At 43.8% G+C, this 19,979-nt stretch overlaps 4 protein-coding genes across 5 annotated transcripts; 2 read left to right on the forward strand and 2 right to left on the reverse strand.

Moving 5' to 3' along the window:
• Positions 1-418: 418 nt before the first annotated feature.
• On the forward strand, positions 419-1,360 carry LOC310925123 (olfactory receptor 1-like; the record flags this gene model as incomplete). The annotated part of the gene is made up of 1 exon (XM_083886993.1): positions 419-1,360. One exon carries the CDS (start codon positions 419-421, stop codon positions 1,358-1,360), a length of 942 nt encoding a protein of 313 aa, XP_083743119.1.
• Positions 1,361-2,486: 1,126 nt separating this feature from the next.
• On the reverse strand, positions 2,487-11,047 carry pgm2l1 (phosphoglucomutase 2-like 1). The gene is made up of 14 exons (XM_083886244.1): positions 10,561-11,047; positions 8,071-8,238; positions 7,880-7,986; positions 7,713-7,797; positions 7,542-7,625; positions 7,224-7,420; positions 6,907-7,096; positions 6,713-6,810; positions 6,453-6,633; positions 5,716-5,809; positions 5,479-5,608; positions 4,081-4,270; positions 3,862-3,995; positions 2,487-3,774 (listed from the first exon to the last, which is right to left on the reverse strand). Exons 1-14 carry the CDS (start codon positions 10,669-10,671, stop codon positions 3,672-3,674), a joined length of 1,872 nt encoding a protein of 623 aa, XP_083742370.1. The 5' UTR covers positions 10,672-11,047; the 3' UTR covers positions 2,487-3,671.
• Positions 11,048-11,224: 177 nt separating this feature from the next.
• Positions 11,225-14,149, reverse strand: lipt2 (lipoyl(octanoyl) transferase 2). Of its 2 annotated transcripts, none has more exons than XM_083886249.1 (4): positions 13,966-14,149; positions 12,981-13,308; positions 12,779-12,905; positions 11,225-12,426 (listed from the first exon to the last, which is right to left on the reverse strand). In XM_083886249.1, the coding sequence occupies exons 1-4, from the start codon at positions 14,043-14,045 to the stop codon at positions 12,197-12,199; spliced, it is 765 nt and encodes a 254-aa protein (XP_083742375.1). In that variant the 5' UTR covers positions 14,046-14,149; the 3' UTR covers positions 11,225-12,196. The 2 variants fall into 2 exon arrangements, with proteins under 2 accessions (XP_083742375.1, XP_083742376.1); XM_083886250.1 differs by lacking the exon at positions 13,966-14,149 and adding an exon at positions 13,839-13,894.
• On the forward strand, positions 14,018-19,791 carry rnf169 (ring finger protein 169). Its single transcript, XM_083886245.1, has 6 exons — positions 14,018-14,438; positions 16,600-16,670; positions 16,981-17,055; positions 17,322-17,422; positions 17,821-17,911; positions 18,138-19,791. Exons 1-6 carry the CDS (start codon positions 14,141-14,143, stop codon positions 19,272-19,274), a joined length of 1,773 nt encoding a protein of 590 aa, XP_083742371.1. The 5' UTR covers positions 14,018-14,140; the 3' UTR covers positions 19,275-19,791.
• Positions 19,792-19,979: the final 188 nt, after the last annotated feature.

Genomic DNA, 19,979 nt, shown 5'->3' on the forward strand with positions numbered 1-19,979 from the left:
TAGTGATAATGAGTTTGTTCAATGATCATTTTTAGTCTCGGGAGCTGAGGCTGATTTTATTTTCTCGTTGATCTTTGAAGGAAAGGTTTGACCTCTTGATGTGTTCTGGTGATGTGCATCTGTAACTAATTATTCTTTGCATTAGTGATTGATCTACCGAGTGGTTTCTGGAATTATTGATTAGTTCTTCAGTTCATAAAATGATCAACCATTGATTTTCAATTTTAGCAAATCAAAGATTTCCAGATTACTGCTATAGAGAAGCTATCATTTTTTTTAACATTCACAGAAACACTTAAACCGATTCATCCATTATGTATAGCTGTTCCGGCCTCGCTGTGGATAGTTGATGTGAATGACCTGCCTTTCCTGTCTGAGGTCTTTGTGAACGTCATGTGACCTCTGACCTCTCATCATGATGACGAATAACTCAGAGCTTGTTCTTCAGCTGCATGGTCTCAATGACTCCCTTGTCAACCGCCACATATACTTTGCGCTTAGTCTGTCCGTGTACATGTTGACCATCTTTGTGAATGCGATTCTCATCGCCACCGTGTGCATGGAGAAGATGCTGCATGAGCCCATCTACATCTTTCTGTGTAACCTGTGTTTCAACGGGATTTGCGGTGCGTCCACCTTCTATCCCAAGCTGCTGCAGGACCTTCTCGCCGACTCGCACGTCATCACGTACGCGGGCTGCCTCGCGCAGATCTTTGCCGTGTACTGTTACGTCTTCTGTGAGTTCACCAGCCTCACCGTCATGGCGTTCGACCGCTACTTGGCCATCTGCAGGCCACTGCAGTACCACGCACTTATGACGCCACAGAAGGTAGCACAGATGCTGCTGCTCACGTGGTGCTTCTCCCTGCTGGAGATTACGATTGGGGTGCTACTGACCGCCAGGCTGCCGCTCTGTGGCCGCGACGTGCACAAACTCTACTGCACCAACTGGGAGGTGGTGAAGCTGTCGTGCAGTGCGGACACCCGGGTCAACAGCGTGTACGGCTCGGTGCTCATGTTCTCGCACCTGCTGCAGACCGCACTCATCCTGCTCTCTTACGTGCACCTGGTGCGCGCGGCGCTGCGCTCGCACTCGGACCGCAGGAAGTTTGTGCAGACGTGTCTGCCCCACCTCGTCACGCTGCTCATCTTCACACTGTCACTGATGTTCGACACCCTGTACTCGCGCTACGGCAGCGTCCGTGAGCTGCAGGTGCTGCGGAACCTGATGTCGGCAGAGTTCCTGGTGGTCCCACCGCTCGTCAACCCCATCATTTATGGTATCAACTTGCAGCACATCCGCACCGGGATCCTGCACAACCTGGGCCTCAGGCCCGAGGCCCTGCTCACACACACCTGAGCAGAGTCACATCACAGTCACATGCAACACTCTTAGCAGCCTCCGCTCTGAATACTTTCAAAATAAATCAGATCAAGTACTTGATTAGAAACTCAAATGGGTTTGTTATTCCTGATTATTTGTTTTCTGATGCCTCATGTGTTCCTACTCTTTCATCTATTAACATAATTTCAACATAATGGAACAACAGAGACATTTTATATAAACAGTTATTCCAGAATGAACTCATTTGTTCAGGGGATATATCTGGTCGTCCAAATTAGTTAAAAAACTGCTTTAATCTTCTGATTCATTACTGCTGGATGTTGCTTTTACTGTGGTTCCTCTAAAAAGAAGTACAGTTAAATACTGTGAACAATTGACTCTGACTTTCAAAATCATCCATTCATTTTAGCCCTCACAGGTTCTTTTATGCTTATTTGATGTGGACACTCACTGATTTCTCTCAGACTTAGAATGTAATGTTTTTTCTCTTATCCTGTCCGATAAAAAAAAACCAAAGCAATAATTCATAATTAATGTGTTCAAAAATCACATGTTCAAAAATCCAAATATGGTAACTATAAATCATCATTTGCTATTTTTGAAACTTAATTGTAATTAAGTAATAGAAAAGGGACCCGAACCCTCGTGTTGTACATTTAAATGATTATTATTACTATTATTGCTGTATATACTTGGTTTATTGTTCTGTGCTTACTTGCTTTTTTGCTACTTAAATTATTAATTACATTAATTTAATTAAATAATAAACTGTTTGACTCTACTTCATGAATGAGAATGAATTTTTTTTTTCACTCAGTTTAACACAAAACATTTTTTTATATTGGCACATACATATCAATACCAGGTCACATTGAGATTAAAATGTGTTTTTACAAATTTAGTCTGTGCACATATTTTTCATTGACAATTGAGTTTAGTGGACATTTTTAAATAATCAAATAAAAATATGTATAACACATTTCATGAGCCTGTTATGTTTCTTATTAAATTCATGCATGAACTGTCCAGACCTGAACTCAGACAGACTTTGTCCGTTTTTGTTGATAAAGATGAATTTGAACGAGAAATGTTGTGAAACTAAAGAGAACAATTTAGAAACAAAAACACAAACACGTTTCAAAGTTTCACTTTGGTTTATTTTGACTTTTGAGCAGCCTTTTTTTTTTTAAACACTGGTCTGTTTATATCGATTACATCATCAAAGGGTAACCATGGTGACAGCAGTGTAAACGCCACAGAGCTTTTTCAGCCACTTTCACAAAAGTAACGGAGTGTGTGTGCGTGTGTGCGTGTGCATAGCGCCGACATCACAAAACTATTATCTGAAATCATGACCAGCAGCTCGTCATCTGTGCAACAGAAATATCAAAAATAAATCACATCTATTTGGAAACACTCCTTTAAACGCCATGTACGGAGGAACATACACATTTTAATGAGAACTTAAGAGGAGACGCTTCAAGTAGTGAAGAACAATCATCTCAGGAGAGGCCAGTAAAAGGTCGACGTATATAATATGATTCGGACGGGAAAATAAAATCTGTCTTTAGGATGAAATTGTTTAAAGATAAGTTTCAGCAATTTTTCTTTTTCAACAAACACAAAATAAAAAATAAACATCTCCACAGGATCGACAACTGGAAAAAAAATAGTTTGTAGATTGAAAGGGTAGTACAGATTGTTTTTTTTATTTTATTTTATTGTAGTTGTACGAGATACTGACGCACTGTGAGCGTTAACTGTGAACTAAAACTGATTTAACCACTTAGCTGTTGGTCCACTATTGCCTCCACCACTCAGGTCAAATGTATTATTTTGAAACTTTGGTATTTGAAATCCTTTATTTGGATTCACTTCGCACCTGACATAAATTTACCAAATAAGGCAACAGTAGACCGGCTAAAACCATTGATTTTCTCTGTGGAAGTTGGTGTAGGAAAGTGAAAAGTTTAGACAAGGAAAAACATTAAACATAAAATGGACTTCAGATATCATATCACTTTAGCTGACATAGATGTTAAACGTGAACCTTTTGTTAAGTCTAAATTCTGTTTTTCCTTGTTTCCCCTTCTTCTCCTTGTTCTTCCATACAAAGCCGCCGCAGGAGGCGACATCAAGTTTGAGCAGTTTAACTTTCCTTCAGGCACTTCTGTCACAACATCTGTTCTTTGCCCATGCTCAGCTCTTCAGTCCATCGTGAATGTTACCGACACCACAGAGAGAACAAGCTGCTACTCTGATTTGTCTACAAACACAACAGGATATGACATCACAGGACAGACCAAGTACGCGCGTAAGGCAGGGCTTAGACAATGCAGCGAGTTAGGTTGTTTTTCTCTGGTTCTAGGAAGTCGTCGAGCAGAGCGTCCGTCACTTTCTTGAGCTCCTCCTCCAGACTGGACACGTCACTGCAACACAGACACGCTCCGTTACGCCACGACGCAAACACAACTAGCAGAAGGAACTGTTTTAGTATTAAGTTTGAGTCAGCTGACCGTTTTCCAGGTGCGGCGCAGAACTCAGAGTAGTATTTGATCTTGGGTTCGGTGCCACTGGTCCTCAGCGTGGCCACGATGCCGTTCTGAAGCGTGAAGGTGATCATGTGACTGCTCCTAGACACCGGGAACACCTCCACGGGAAACACACACAAATGTCAAGGAAATAAAAACTAATGAGGAAACAAATCACAAAACTGCTCCCTGTTTGTGCCTTACAGATCTGAGGTCGGCCTTGCTGCTGTCATATCCAGTGGTTATGTCTCGCACGTGGACAATCTGGACGCCGCCGCACGTCTTTGGGTACGACCCCTCACCATCAAAGCTCCTGATGCGGCTGAAGATCTTCTGGATGGTGGGCGGGTCCTTACAGATGACGTAAGACGTTTTAGACAAATGGTAACCATACCTGCAGACAGGAAGTTACATACTGTCAAAATAAGAAAAGATGAAATCACAGGACACTTACAAAGAAACCGTGGCCAAATCCCACCCTGAAAATCCTTAAGCCCCCGACACATACAAGCGCTATCGAGCCATCCCAATCACTTTATCACTTTTTTATTTATCGATCTGCAATCTCAGAGTAAGGGTGAATACAGACGGATCTGTGGAGCCGTGTCCATATTTTAGATAGAGTTCCTGTGTTTACGGGCACATGTATCCTGTATCTCTGTCTGACACCAACACAGATGCTCGACAACCATTGTTCACTTTGATCATACTAAAAAAAGTAATGGGGATTAGGTCAACTGGACGCTTTTAATTGACCGTAGGTGCAAGTGTGAATGGTTGTTTGTCTCTATGTGTCCCTGTGATGGACTGGTGACCTGTCCAGGGTGTACCTTGCCTTTCGCCCTATGTCAGCTGGGATTAGCACAAGCGACCCTCACATGGAGGATAAAGCCGCAGAAGATGAATGAGTGCTACGTTCATAATTCTCATAAGGGTTTAAAATATCAAAAGAGATTAGTAAAGGTCACTATTTTACACTGCAAGCTGCAAAAATAAATTATTATTACTGTTATAAACATGTGTGAACCTTTGCGATAATCCCAGGTCACTCAGTTAGCCAACTTTCCAGAGCACAGAGCAGATATGACTGCTCAACTGCAACTTCAAGAATGGAACTCTGCTTCCTCCCAGTGGGTGCGAGCTGTAATTAAATCCATCCATTCATTTTCTACCATTTATTCCTCCACATGATGGCTGCAGGGGGTGCTGTGCCAATCTCATCTGATTTAGGGTGATAGGCGGGTACACACCCTGGACAGATCGCCAATCCATCACCAACTCTCACAACTACGGTGTCCAATTTACCGGATCCCCCTTTGAATTAAATAAGAATTTCAAATCGCTGGATTGAAGTGGTTGAGATACACACTTTTACAGTAAAAAAAATAGCAACTCTTTGGTTGATTATATTCAAATAATAATAAATATTATAATAATATGATACTGTCATGAAGATATAAATGAAATTAAATCAATAACTAAGAATGCTGCGTGATCGGGATGCAATGGTATTTGCATAAATGGAGAAACCTTTCCCATTTGTTTTGTCTGATTTCAATCTCACGTGGGTGTTTGTTGTCGCGTTTGTGTTCATTAACGTACGTCTGGTAGATGTTGTCGAGCTGCTTCGTCAGACTAAGGCTCTGGTTGTGGAGGTAGGCCGCCATTTCAGCCACGACCACCGCCGTACTGATGCCGTCTTTATCGGGGGCCATACCACCGCACAGGAAACCTGACGTCACAGAGTGAGAGGCCCACTTCATGTAATGGGTTAAATAACGAGGACGGACGCAGCCAATCAGCTCACAAAAAGTACGTAGAAGAAACGGGTTTAATTACCAATCGACTCCTCGAAGGAAAAGATGACTGTGTTTCCTGTTTTGGTGAGTTCGTGAATCCTGTTGCCGATATATTTAAACCCTGGAAGTGTTTCCTGTTAAACACAAATACACAAAGATTGTCATCAACATCACAATCTGTAGTTAGCACCAGCAATGGGCATTCTAAGGATTTTGACAATAGTATAGTTTGCTGGTGAGAATGTTTCAATGCAGAGGGAGCTGGTGAAGAACAGTGGGAAGAAGGACAGTGTCAACACCCCACCACCAGAGGGCAGTAGTGTACTTTAAACCGCAAATGTGGCACTTGTGTTGCCCCCATGAGGAATTATGAGAAACTACAAAAACACGTGACACGTCACAGACTTGTGTGGCTGCTGCTTTACTGTGTAAAGGAATATTTCTGACTGATTGTGTTTCTTGTGCAGCTGTGTTGCTGGATCATTGTCGACTCTTCTACTGGAGCTAATGCTAAGCTAATTAGGTTCACAGTTAAGTGTGACGTGCAAAGACCTTTAGTGGTAAAAGGTCTTCATTAAATCATGGGAATACACAAATGAACATGGTTAACGACCACATTTGAGGGATCTTCGAATGTAAGTAAAAGCTACATGTTCAGTTCAGTACTGGATTTGTAAAAAATATATATATTGTGGAAGAATCAGTATTGAACATTTTTGAATGATCCCAAGTCTCATCACGCTCTTGGCCGTATTCGTTGATTACATGTCGTCTCACCTCGAAGTGGAACCCCTCGGCGAGAGCAAAGGCCTGCAGAATCTTTGAGGAAACTGTGGTGGCCAACATGTAGACCCTCTGAGAGTCTGCTGGATCTGGATGGTTCTCCTTCCAGTTGAAGAACATCCACCAGCCGAGCAGAGCTGCCAGCTCATTGCCCGTGAACACCTTCCAACTGCACCTGTAACACAGAGATGCAGAGGTGAACACATCTGGTGGTGATTCCGCCTGTGATGGGTCTTTGAGGAAACTTCAGTTACCCATCAGACTTCTCTGCTACAGCCAGACGGTCGGCATCGGGATCTGTGGCCAGAACAATGCGAGCATTTTCTCTCTCTGCCAAGAGAAGAGAAAGTTCCTGAAACACAAAATGATACAGAGTAAAAAGTTAAAACAAAACACAGAGAATAAAATAAATAAGAAACTCTCAATAAAATGTGGATCTGTTCCTCACCAGCACAGACTCTCCCTCTTCTGGGTTTGGACAGCGGACAGTTGGGAAATTGGGATCAGGGTCTTTCTGCTCAGGGACGGGGATTGGTGGCGCAAAGCCGAATGTCTGAAAGGCCTGCTGGATGAAATTGTGTCCGACACCATGGAACGATGAGTGGACAAACTTCAGTGGACAGCAGCTGTTCAGATCTCTGAGACACATGGGGAGAAAAATATCCATCATCTCACCACTGAGCAACAAGGAAAGAAGGGTCAGGGGGTCTGGCTGCACACATCAGGGGTCTGGGGGTGTATCTGTAGAAGCTAACTCTTCCTCACCTGTGGAAGCAGAGGGAGGCAAGCTCATCCATGTAAGAGCTGTTGATCGGGGTCAGGGGGTCAGTCCTCATGGAGCAGCTCTCTACCTGCTCCAAATCCCAACAGGAGGCGCTCCAGGGCTCCAACTGCTCCTCGATGCTCCGCAGGATCTCCTTGTCATGAGGCGAGGAAATCTGAGCGCCATTGCACCAGTACACCTGCAGGGGGGGGGTGGTACAGAGCCAGGACTCAGCACAGACACGAGAAGGAAACCACTTCCTGTTTCATCTGATGGTCCTGTTGTTTCTTTTGGGGACGTCGTCGTTGTCTTGTTGTTACCTTGTAGCCGTTGTCTTCTTTAGGATTATGAGATGCTGTGATCATAACTCCAGCTGCTGCACCAAGCTTCTTCACTGCGTACGACTTAGACAAAAAAACAACAACACAGGTTTAACTGACCATAGTGCGAGACAAGCAAGAAAGACAGGTGTGAGATGACAGTTTCCTCACCACAAATGGTGTGGGCACAAACGTGGAGAAGAGATGGACGGGGATGTCTCGGTTGAGGATCACCGCAGCTGTCAGCTTAGCCAGCCTGGAACAAATAAAAACTCCCTCTGCTATCTTGCTTCACGAAGACAAAACATGACCACGTGGACGTCCGTGTTCTTCCTCACCTCTGACTGCTGCAGCCACTGCTCTCCTGTCCCCTGGTGTCAAAACCAACGACCACTCCTCGACTGTTGAGGTCGGCAAAGCACCTGGACAGGTACGAACACAGACCCTGAGCAGGAAACAGGGAGTTTAAGTCACGTTGACCAACAGCTGCTTTATGACCTCATCGATCACCTGATCAATACAATTTGACCTGTGTGGACTGGATGATGGTGAGGTCATTGATCCGGTTGAACCCGGCTCCCATAGGTGCTCTGAGTCCAGCCGTGCCAAATGTCATCCTGCTGCTAAGTCTTGACCTCAGGTCGTTGACCTGACCCGCTGCCACCAGAGACTCCACCTGAGCCCGAGTGCAGCAGTTCTGAGGCAGAGAAACAACATCATGAGATCCACATACCAGTCAGATCCAGAACCATCTAAACCACCAAAACCTGATCTTCAGATCAGTATTACACACACACACACACACACACACACACACACACACACACACACACACACACACACACACACACACACACACACACACACACACACACACACACACACACACACACACACACACACACACACACACACACTTATCAGAACACAACAACTTGAAAACTCTACAGCTGAAAAAAACGAAGGTCGTAGATGGGCTTATGTGTGTACTTTTATTTTATTTTGTTGCCCCTTTAGGACCTTTTCTGGCATAAACACTGACCTCGTCAGGACCAGTAGTCTAAAACCTGGTCCTTATGAGGCAGAAAGTCATTTCTAAATTCCTGTTAAATGTGGGGCTAATATTTGAATTGTGGTTAGATTAAGGTTAGGATTAGGCATTATATGGTTATGATTTAAGTAAGGAATAACATTTTTGGCTAGGCAGAGTCCTTCAAAGTATGGCTGTGTGAACCTGTGTGTGTGTGTGTGTGTGTGCATGCATGTGTCTTTTCCAAGCTACTGACATTTGAATGGAGGTCAGGAGCGGTCAAGTCAACTCTGACCTTTACAGTCTCTGGGGTCAGGTGGCTGCCCTAGTGTGTGAGTGTCTGTGTGTAAAAATGTTACATTTAAAACAATAAACACTGTTGAAAACGCCAATTTGTCAGCGCCACCATGTGGTCACTGGCATGTGTTGTTGTTGTCTTGTGTTGTCATGACAACTGCAGCAGTTTAAAACATCTTCACCTGATCTTGATCGATTAATGGGTTATTATATCTTTGATCAGAGTAAAGGATGTGGTTCTACATAAAAGGGTAATTCAGGTTTATCAAAAGTGTGGTTGTATGATACACCAATTGGAGCTGACTTCACCGCGAATGACCAGACCTGGACCTGATGGTTCAGACTGACCTGAACTCATGTGGTCCCTCATGGTTTAAAACTCAGAATCAAAGTTGCAGTCGGAGGACAGACACACACAGAGCCGCAGCTTGTGAACAGGCAAGGCAGGCAACTGCTTGGGGCCCCGACACTTGGAGCCCAAGGGGTGTTTTTGCTGAAATGTGCAGTGACCAGCCGCCTCCCCGTCCCCCTTAAACAACAATGGGCGATTTGCAATGACATCTCAGTAGGAAACCTCCCTAAAGGGGCCCCACCTCACGTTAACCTCTGTGAAGTTATCGTTCTGCAAGTTGGAAAATGAAGAGGATTATTTGCATATCTATCATATTATTTGCATTAGATATGTGTAATGCATATCTTTTTTACTCTGTTTATATATGTTTTTTTTCTTCAGTTATTTACAGTATTTTATTGCTCTATATATTTATATTGTTTTATAATGTGGGTTCTTTCCAGTATAATGTATTTTTTTATATAGTTTTTTTTAAAAGCTATTTACAGTATATTATTTTTCTTTATTTATATTTTCACATACTTTTTAATAACAAGGTTTTTCCATGTTATTTCCTTCATTTTGGAAAAAAAAAACAAAAAAAAAACTTTTTGAACTCATACATTTTTCATTGGTGTCAGATTATTAATAACATAATGGTGATGAACACTGGTTGGAAGGGCCCCCCCTGGGCATTTTTGCTTAGGGCCCCTACAGACTCTAGAGTCGCCTCTGTACACACACACACACACATTAAAACAGACAGGTTTCATTCTCCAGGACTTTACCCAGGTTCCTCACATAGTTTGCGGCTTTCTCTGAATGTAATGTTCTGCACACACCTGGCTGAACCACATTCACCTGGTGACGTCACAGTCCCGGAGGCTACTAGTGACGTAGATAATCTGCCCAGTCGTGCTGCCGTCGAACCACACGGCAGATTATAGGAAACCCTGAAAGGTGGCCTGCATCTCTCCGCACTGCGGCCACCACACACACACACACACACACACACACATAATATCGCTTACGTCACAGGTTAACGGTATAGCTGCGCTATACGTTGTCACGCATCCTGAACACAGTCAGCACCGTTAGACTGCACAGAAAATATCGGTTACCTGACGAACCGAGCTGCTGATGAGCGTCATTAATCGGCCGATTTCACTTCCAGACTGCAATCGTCCGTTAAATGCGTGTCTTTCGGCGGTTTACACACGCGTTTGTTAACGAATGTACAAAAAATGACAGATTTCTCAGGGAGGGTCTGGTGTGTGTGTGTGATGTACCCGGCTCGCAGTAGCGTACTTCCAGCAGCTCAATCGGACCTCCCCCCCCCCTGTTTCCCCACAGACACTCACCTTGTCCCACTTTAACCATTGGCGGACCGCCTTGTCCAGCTGCGGATCACCGGTGGTCTGGCTCATCGAGTTGGCGTTCAGGTCCCCGTTAACTTCGTTATCGTCTCCCATGTTGTCGGAGGAAGTGCGGCTAGCTAACAGTAAGAGGAGCACGCCGGGGCCATTGGATTGTCTGGCGCTGCAGCTAACAGCCGGTGGACTGGACCGGTGTTGGACAGAGAGCGGATAAGACGGCCTTACGGTGCGGGTCGTCGGATCCCGGTGCTGGACCGGACACACGCTTCCTCTTTTGTTATAGCTGCCGGTAGTTGGTACCAGCCAGTTTCCTATACCGAGGCTAACGTTAACGACTTACGTTTATGATATCTGCCACGGGGCGATACGCTCAGTCCGATGAAAGTCCAGAATGTTCCACGGTAACAAAAGTCAGACACCGACATGAAGTACCGAACTTCAGAAACATCACTGGTGAATGACGGACACAGCCTCCCTGCTTCTGGTGTGTCACCAAAATAAAAGCCCCTCACGTTAAAATGTATTCTGACGGTAAATGAAAGACATTTCCCGCAACATACGTGGTGACTCAAACGATGCCTTTCAGTTGAGCTCACAGTTTAATTTAAAACACGCTGGTTCTCCAAAATACATTTTATTATTGAGCACAACCATTACTTGCGGGCTGGTTCTGTTTTTACTAAAGTCAGCATGGTTTTTTTTGGTGGTGTTTTTCCTGTTGGAGTCAACACGTCATCATTAAGGATAAAAAAAAACATAAAATATTTAATGAACTCAACAGATATTTTAATTATTGTAAACAATGAATGAAACAAGTCATTAAACCAGTCCATTTGTACGATTCAACAATAAGCTGAAAGGCTCAAACCTGTCAAATCTACCAGGTATAAAGTTAACACTTTTAGTTTTTGAATCATTTTGTTTGTGCTTTGGCTTTCTGCAGGTCATTTATCTTTTGCAGCACATTTCTCAAGTTGCATTTGCTTTTGAATCTGCATCGTCTGTGAATTTCCCTCCTGCATATGTTGTTGGGTTGCTGCAGTGCATTTGCCCCTGTGTTGACCACCATCCAGAAGTCAAAATAACAGTAGATCAACATCAAACTCTACGGGCTGCAATGATTTGTAGACGGCGGTAGGTGGCGCCACATGCCAAAACATGATTTCAAAACATAAACATGATTTACAGTCTGCAAAATATTTTTTTTAATGCAAATATTATGGCTGTACTGTTGTTGTTGGTGAGTTCAGTATGTTGTATAAACATTATTCCTTAGCCTCTGTGACATATTAGGAGGATTTTATGGCCAGTTGCTTGAGATTTATTACATAATGCACCTTTAAGATATTGTTGATTTAAGCTGATATAGATTTTATTAGGTGAGCCTTCTGTTAAGTGGCTAAAATCTCTTTTCCTAGTGTCCCCAGTGGCAGACATTTTCTTCACTTGGACCAACTCTGTGTTTTATGCTGGTTCCAGAGAATGGCAGACCACTAGATGCTGATTTTGTGCCAGGACTTCATACGACCACATTTCAAAAAACTATGACTTTAAGATTAAGGCGAGATCAAGGAACGGTGTCCCATCAGGTCAGATGGTCCTCCTCTGTCCTCTGTCCTCTTCACTCGGCTGTTTGTCCCTCTGTCAGCTCACAGTTGAAATGTTGTCTGAAGGCATCCAGCAGGTGAGGGATAGTTTCCTCCACGCTGACATCTCTCTGCAGCTTGACACTCAGCGACGTCACGCCTTTCCCTTCAATGCCGCATGGAACGATGTGACCGAACCATGACATGTCAGTGTTGCAGTTCAAAGCCAACCCATGAGATGTAATGTAGCGACCACAGTGGATTCCTGACAACCACCACAAAACAAAACTTGTTAAGTTTGAAAAAGAACGTCTGACACTTCAGTCACATACAAATTAGGTTAAAAATTATCATTACATTTCCAGAGATTTTCTATCCCCACAATATTTATATTCCCTAACAAGCAAATACCATAGCTGATGATATTAAAGTTCAATGAACCTCCAACTTAGAGTTATTTAGAAGACAATAGCACTAGTTTGTCTCCATTGTCCACATTTTTATTTCACTTTTATTTCTGTGACCATTTTCACTTTTCATTTCTGGATTTTCACACACTGATCTCAATAATTTCTCTCACTTGGTAATCATATGTAAGTAAAGCTGTATTATCATACCCATGGCACAGATTTTCTGGTCTCCAACCCAAACTCCAGTGTGAGGTGATGTCGATGCCTCAATGCCAAACCGTCTGCAGACTGAGATGATGGTTTTCTCCAGCTCACAGACGTACCAACGCACACTCTTAAACACAGAATAGGAATTTAAAACCACTTTCTTTTTTGAAGTCATTAAACTTCAGTGCAGTTCTTCTCAAACCTTTGTGAAGTTACCCAGGTTCAGGACTGGGTAGCAGACCAGCTGTCCTGGCCCGTGGAAGGTAATGAGACCCCCTCGATTGGTCCTGTGGACATCGGCGCCCAGCAGCCGGAGTTGATCCAGCAGGGCAGCAGGATAGGGTTTATGGCGGATCCCTGTGGTGTAGACTGGCGGGTGCTGACACAGCAGCAGAGCATGAGCTGGACTGGACCGGTGCCTGTTCACATAGACCTGCTGCAGCCGTAGAGCCTCCTGGTAGGAGACCACACCCAGGCGGACCACCTCCACCACCGGTCTGGCACCCTTCATTAAGGCCTGGAACGATAGTCTGACAAGAAACCCAGTTTAAGCCAAACTGAACCAATAATAATGTCCAACAACTAAATAATAATATGGATTATTTTCATGTGTAATAAAAGGGAATGAGGAATATAATAATATCAAACTATTGTGATATAATAATCTGGTTGACAAGACCACTGCCAAATATTTATTGAAATATGATAGTATCCACAGTATATTTATTGTGATAGTAATATAGCTCAGAGTAGCTTGTGAAATGTACCAAACCATGGTGACTGGAAAGGAAAGCAGTGGAATAATGATCTCTGTCATTCTCACTTGCCTCCATTCTGCTTCACTGTGGCTGAAACAAAACTATAGCTTTTTAGATATATTGACTCAGGCACTAAGTGTAAATGTAAACATACATACATTTAAAATACAATCTACAAAATGTGTGTTAAAAAAACACTATCTTTTTTAAAGAGTTAGACCACAGTGACACTAACTGAAGGTAAAACCACTTCGGTTCCCACTTCAAATCGGTTTAAATCCGCTTACATTGAGCACTTTTACCTCTGTATGCACACTTGACTCTTTTCTACGCCGCCATTGTTTTGCCCTTCTCTTCTTCCGCGATCAAACCGGTCTATTTCCGGTTAGCGCCGCTCAAAAACGTCTTTCAAAATAAAACATTGTTTACCTTATTCCCGAACCACAGCGCTCAGCTGCACGCTTTATTTTGAAGCGTAAGCCTTCAGGACCTCGCGCGATGGTCCACATCCGCTGTTGTGCTCGCTCTGTTCCGGCGGCGGCAGCAGCAGCAGGGCGGGGTTTGTTTTGAGAGCGGACCGGAGGGAGACGACTCAACAGGGAAGATGGCGACCGCAGGGTCTGCCGAACGGCCTGGCAGACCGGCCAGCGCCGCCGCCGGCAGGTCCCCCTCCGGAGTAAGAGCTGGGCGCGGCTCCGGGTTTGGTTCCAGCCTGCTGGAGGACGAGGTGACGGATTGCGCGGCGTGCGCGTCTGCGGCCGAAAGCCCGCCCTCTGGACACCCGGCCTGTCCGCTCTGCTTAGCCCGGAGACACTCCGGCAACAAGGAGCGGCTCCGTCGGAGGAGTGACCCCGAGAGGAGCAGCAGTAGACCCGGCAGGAGGGACTGCGACAACCGCAGAGGTGGGTGTTTTACCCGGGCAAACTGAAGCTTACATACCGCTGTGTCAGCACCAGCGCTGGGGTGTTAGATTTACACACCAGGCACAGTAAAATCAGACAGAGTGCAATTCGTTGAATGAACGTTAAAAAAGAGTGCGAAGAGCGACTTTAATGTCAAGTCAGCAAACACGGCGCCTCTTTTTGTGGAGTTTTGAATGGGAGCAGCGCTGACCTCAGATCAGTCACATGACCACCGTGTTCTCTTTTGAGTCCGGTACCTGAACGCACCAATCCACAGACCGATGACACCGGTGAGACGTTTAATGTCTGTAGTTGTGACTGAGTGAGTGAGTGAATGAATGAGTGAGAGGACTTGTCCAGACTTGTGCAGTTGTAGGAGGAGCTGCTTCACTTCATGTGTTTGTGACCGACTCAGATTTATTAACATGTGACGTCACTGGCCCTCAGCTGAGCTGTGTTCAGGTGAGCTCTTCCTCTGTGGTTTAAATGTATTTTAACGCAGTCTCTTTGTAAAAATCCTTTTTAGTGTAAATGTAACATTTATGTATTTCAGAGGGTTATTTACGTGAAGTGTTTCTCATTTTCAGACACTGGTCAGAAAAATAAAAACAGGAAAGTAACACATTTACAGGGAAGAAAACACGAGAAACAATCTGTGGATAAAATAAGATATTTCAATATTTAACAGTAAAGGAGTCTTTTTTTAAGCGAGGTTGTTTACTAGGATACTAGGGATGGTATGACGATACCACTTTTTTGTGTCCGATAACAATACCGATATTACTAACATGTTTTTACTAATACTCATATTAGTCCGTTACAGTCATTTTTGACCAGTCATGAACTATGAAGCTGTTATCAAAACATATTTTTGCAGAGTCATTTCAAAGACTTTTATTGGATTGTATCAGATTTTAAATTTCTTACTGATCGATATCCGATTCCAGCGATTTTGACCAGTATCGATGCTGACTGTCACCGATACCCACTCTCATCCATGATACTTTAAATCCAGAACACCATGTGTTACATACAAGTGACTCTGGAACAAGGGGGGGATATACTTCCACACCCAAGTCTAGAAAAATTCAAAATTTTACGTCACGGCACACAGGAGTTATTGTTCCACTGATTCCTCCATGAAGTTCAAATGTGTTGTTTTGTGACTTGTGTTTGAAATCCTTGTCTTCACACTGATGCTGACTGTGTAGACTGCACAGTCATTTTACCTGGAAGCAAAATGCAGATTGGACACATTCCCACTGTTGATAAACCTGTTTAAACCAGGGATTTAACGAGTGAGACATATCAAAAATATTGTAGACTTACGGTGGCATATATTTTTGTATTAGAGAGCCGTGTGTGTGTGTTAGGGGTGGGTGGGGGGGGGGGGAATCGCTTCGCATAGGAATCGCGATTCTTATCACCCACAATTCTGAATCGATTCATAAACTTCAAAAAAACGATTTTAGAAAAAATAAATATATATATACAGTACAGACCAAAAGTTTGGACACACCTTTCCATTTACTTAAATGAGGAAGTGTGTCCAAACTTTTGGTCTGTACTGTATATATATATATATATATATAGTTTCGATTTTAGAAAAAGCACACAAAACACCAGTTTGTGTCATTTGTGTATAATTTATTTTGTAACTTCTGGGAGAAAAAGGCAGCTAGCCTAAGCTTTTATTTATGCAAGTAATTTTTTTGTACAGTAAGTTTTTTTTATTTGTTTTGAATGAATAAATGTTAACTTTTGTCTTCATTTTGCCCTTGTGTGATCCCATTATCACATTATCTTATACAACTTGTATTGTTTTGATGCCATAATTTTTGAATCGAGAATCGATTTTAAATCGAAACGTGACCCTAAGAAATAGAATCGGAATCGAATCGTGAGCCACCCAAATATTCACATCGCTTGACAAGTGTGTCTCGGGATTGTCACCTGTATGTAAAACAACGATTATGTCACACACCTTCACAGAAAAAAGCCATGAAGCTATTTTTAATCACAAGTTAAACCAATAATCAGTAGATTTATCAATATAATGACATCTCCTCATCTTGTTATAGCTGAAGCTCCTTCATAGACCGTTTATAAATATTACCCGTTGACACGCTCACACGCTCTCTCTACCTTTGTGTCTCCTCAGAGTTCTTTGTGTCTCCTGCTGTTGTCCCAAAATGTGTGGAGATTTTATCAGGAGTGTGCGGGAAACACAAGGTGAGTGGGAGTGAGTCAAACACAGCAGCAGCATTTGTCATGATGACAGTGTTTAAACATTACAAATCTTTTTTTTAACTGAAGTGGTGTGTTTATGACCTCTGACCTTAACCAATCACATTTTAATTACTAGTTAATCCCACCCTGTGTTGATCTGACTTCATGAGAGTTAGACAGTGTCACCATGTGACCCGCTGATCAATCGGAAAGCTTGATACAGAATCAGCAAACTGATTTTGTATCTGTAAAATCAGATGCATTTGATGAAGTTAATTTTTAGTTGAACTGTCTCGTGTTTGCTGTGTTGCAGCTGTTGTTGTCGTCGTCGTCTGACGACAGAGATGAATTCAGGAGATGTAAAGACGAACCAGTGCGCCGTGATGAAGTAAGTTTGATGGTTCCTTTAAATGCCAATTTGTTTATTGTGTTTATGACATGAGTTCATTAGATTACACACTAGTATTCAATATATCGTAAATGGAAAATTTCTCAAAGCGCAGACTTTACAATTTTTGGTAGCTGGTAAGATAATATGTTCTTATTGTGCTATTTTTTTCCTCTATCTATTAACTTGTTCTGTTTTATGTCATTCCCATGTTAAAACAATCTGTGTTGGATCTACCAATGTTGTGCTTGTTTTTTTTTTCTCAGGGAGTTTTGTCTGACTCTGAGAACGAGGAGCCGATCAACAGGAGGATCCGAAACATCTCTGCCTTTGTCAGAAAAACAAAGATGTTGTCGGTCACCACAGGGTGAGCGTGCACAGTGTCTTTCGTCTTCTGTCCGTTCACAAAACTATGAGGAATAACTTTGTCACCCCACTGAAAACTCTGTTAAATGAAAAATTAAAATATGTTTGCTAAATCACAGAAAATTCAGCATTCAACATTCTTCAACATTCCAATAGAGGAGCTGAACACACTCACGTAGACACACAAATATGCTTAAGTGTGAACCAAAGCAGCTGAATGTATGTGTTTGTACAGAGTATAAATGTAAAGCACTGCTATCCAAACTCCTGTTAAACACACTGTTTACCCGCTTTGGTCCCTTTGAAAGGGTTTATGTTTGTCTTGTGTCACTCACTACATGATCACTAGGGGGCTCCACGGTGCCAAATGTGGTCTCACGGTTTGTGTTTTTTCTTCAGTGGTTCTCAGAGGAGTCGCAGCTGCACTGACCCTGTGGAGGACAGAGGAGGGAAAGTGAAGGTTGCTGCCCATCCTGCCATAATGGACCGGGTATGAAATCACAAAGAATGTATTGTATTGTATGCTCACTTTCCCGCACCGAAGTCTATAGAAAACATCTGTTATTAAAATCCCAACATTGAGGTAAAGCAGTAAATAACATATATAATACAGACTTAAGCTGACAAAGGGTTAGAGTCTGGATAAAAGGTCAAAGGTCACATCATTGTCAAGATCTCACTTCATCTCACCTATGTTTTTTCTTGCTGACTCTCAGGTGGGGATTAGTCACAGCTTCACTGCAGGAATCCTCCTGTCTTCTGAGAACAGTCGCTCTGTCTCGGCGCCCATTGCCACCCCTGACCGGAAGCTCACTTGGCGAGCTGTGATGACATCATCGTTGTCATCTTCCACCCCCGTGGTTGTGCCTCCGGCCCGCCCCGAGCGCTCCATCAGCCCTGAGAGTAACGACAGCATCTCGGAAGAGCTCAATCACTTTAAGCCCATCGTCTGCTCGCCGTGCACGCCGCCCAAACGGCTCCCGGATGGTCGGCTCATGGAGCCCACCATTGTGAAGTCCACACCGCGGAATCTGACGCGTGGCCTGCAGAAGTCCACCAGCTACGAGGCGAGTCCTGCGGTGCTGCAGAAGTGGAGGCAGATTGAACTTGACCGCCAGAACCTCAAAGTCAACTCCAAGGCCACGCTGACGAGCCCCGTCACCGAGGTGCACAACAAGATCAGCAGCAGGGAGGATGTCGCGAAAACTCGCACATCTGCAGCTGATGGTGAGGGGGTGACGTCCATCAACAAGAGGAGGCTGCTGTTTGATCCTCCAGCCGGAGACACGACTGCCTTCCAGAAACAGTCCGTAAAGATCCGGGTCCCTGCAATCCGCTACAGCACCGAGACGGTGTCGTTCAGAGGAAGCTCGGACTTTGATTCAACAGTCCTCGTTCCCGAGTCATGCAGTGGGGGGGCGCTGTTCAGCCGAAAACAATCTTTTTCGCCATACTCAAAGAACTCTAGTTTCCAGTCGTGTAAATTAGTGCCAAAGGATGCGCAGAGTCCAAGGAAGGAGTTGGACAGCGGTGTCCACAACCAGCCTACCTCACGGCGGGGCAAGAAGAGGAAGCAGAAGACCAAACACCTGGAGTCGGACTGTGATGCCAACCTGAAGAGGAGCTGCTCACTCAGCCAGGACGCCTTTGATGAGCAATATGTCTGCCAGATCCAACAGGAGCGACAGGACCGCATCCTGGCACTGAAGCTGCAAAGACAGTTCGACCTGGAGAACCAGACCGTCAACCGCAGGCGCAGCCCTGATGCGTACTTCCTGCGGTCCTGGATGTCCAATCAGAATCGTAGGAGGCGTGGCCTGAGGAGATCCCGACGGCTCAACAAGAAGCACTAGAGCAGATGGATCTGCTTATGTGGCACAAAGTCAGACAGGAAGTGGTTCAAATATGCAAAGTGGCAAATGTTTAATGAATCCTGAACCTGTTTATTCAAATGTTTGTTCTTTTACACCAGCACACTGCTGTTGTGATATCGGAACTTCATCAGCTGTGACAGTCAGACATGACTCAAATCTTCTTAATTGCCATTTAAAGATGAACAAATCAGTTTCTTTATTGACCTGGTCCTGGTCCTGGTCTAAGTCCAGGTGCCTCTGCCGTTGACCGTCTTCCAGTCTGAATCTTGTCAGACGTTTCTCTGCTTTCTGTGCAGCTCTGACTGGTTAGAATCATGGGAACTGTAGTCCAGCCCACACACACGGAGGGATCGACACCAGAAGATCACCCCTGAATCTGAATGGACCTGATGGAGCTGAAGGGCTTTCCTTGTTTGTTTGTTTTTTTTGGTTTTTACTGATGCCACATGAGCTTTACTGGTGCACATTTTATAAAGTTACACTAAAGCTTTGATCTTAATCCAATCTGACAGTGTTCAGATGTGTGTATGTTAATGCTGAGTGCCAAATGACCAGAGACTGTGTGATGATGATGATGATGATTATGATTATGATTATGATGATGGTGGTTTTATATGATGAGAAACTAAAGACCTGAGATGACTCTGTGTCCTGTCCTCCTTTAGTCTCCTGATGTCACAGTGT

The sequence above is a fragment of the Microchirus variegatus genome (assembly GCF_963457635.1).
Source record: "Microchirus variegatus genome assembly, chromosome: 3".
In the NCBI taxonomy this organism is placed as follows: Eukaryota; Metazoa; Chordata; class Actinopteri; order Pleuronectiformes; family Soleidae; genus Microchirus; species Microchirus variegatus.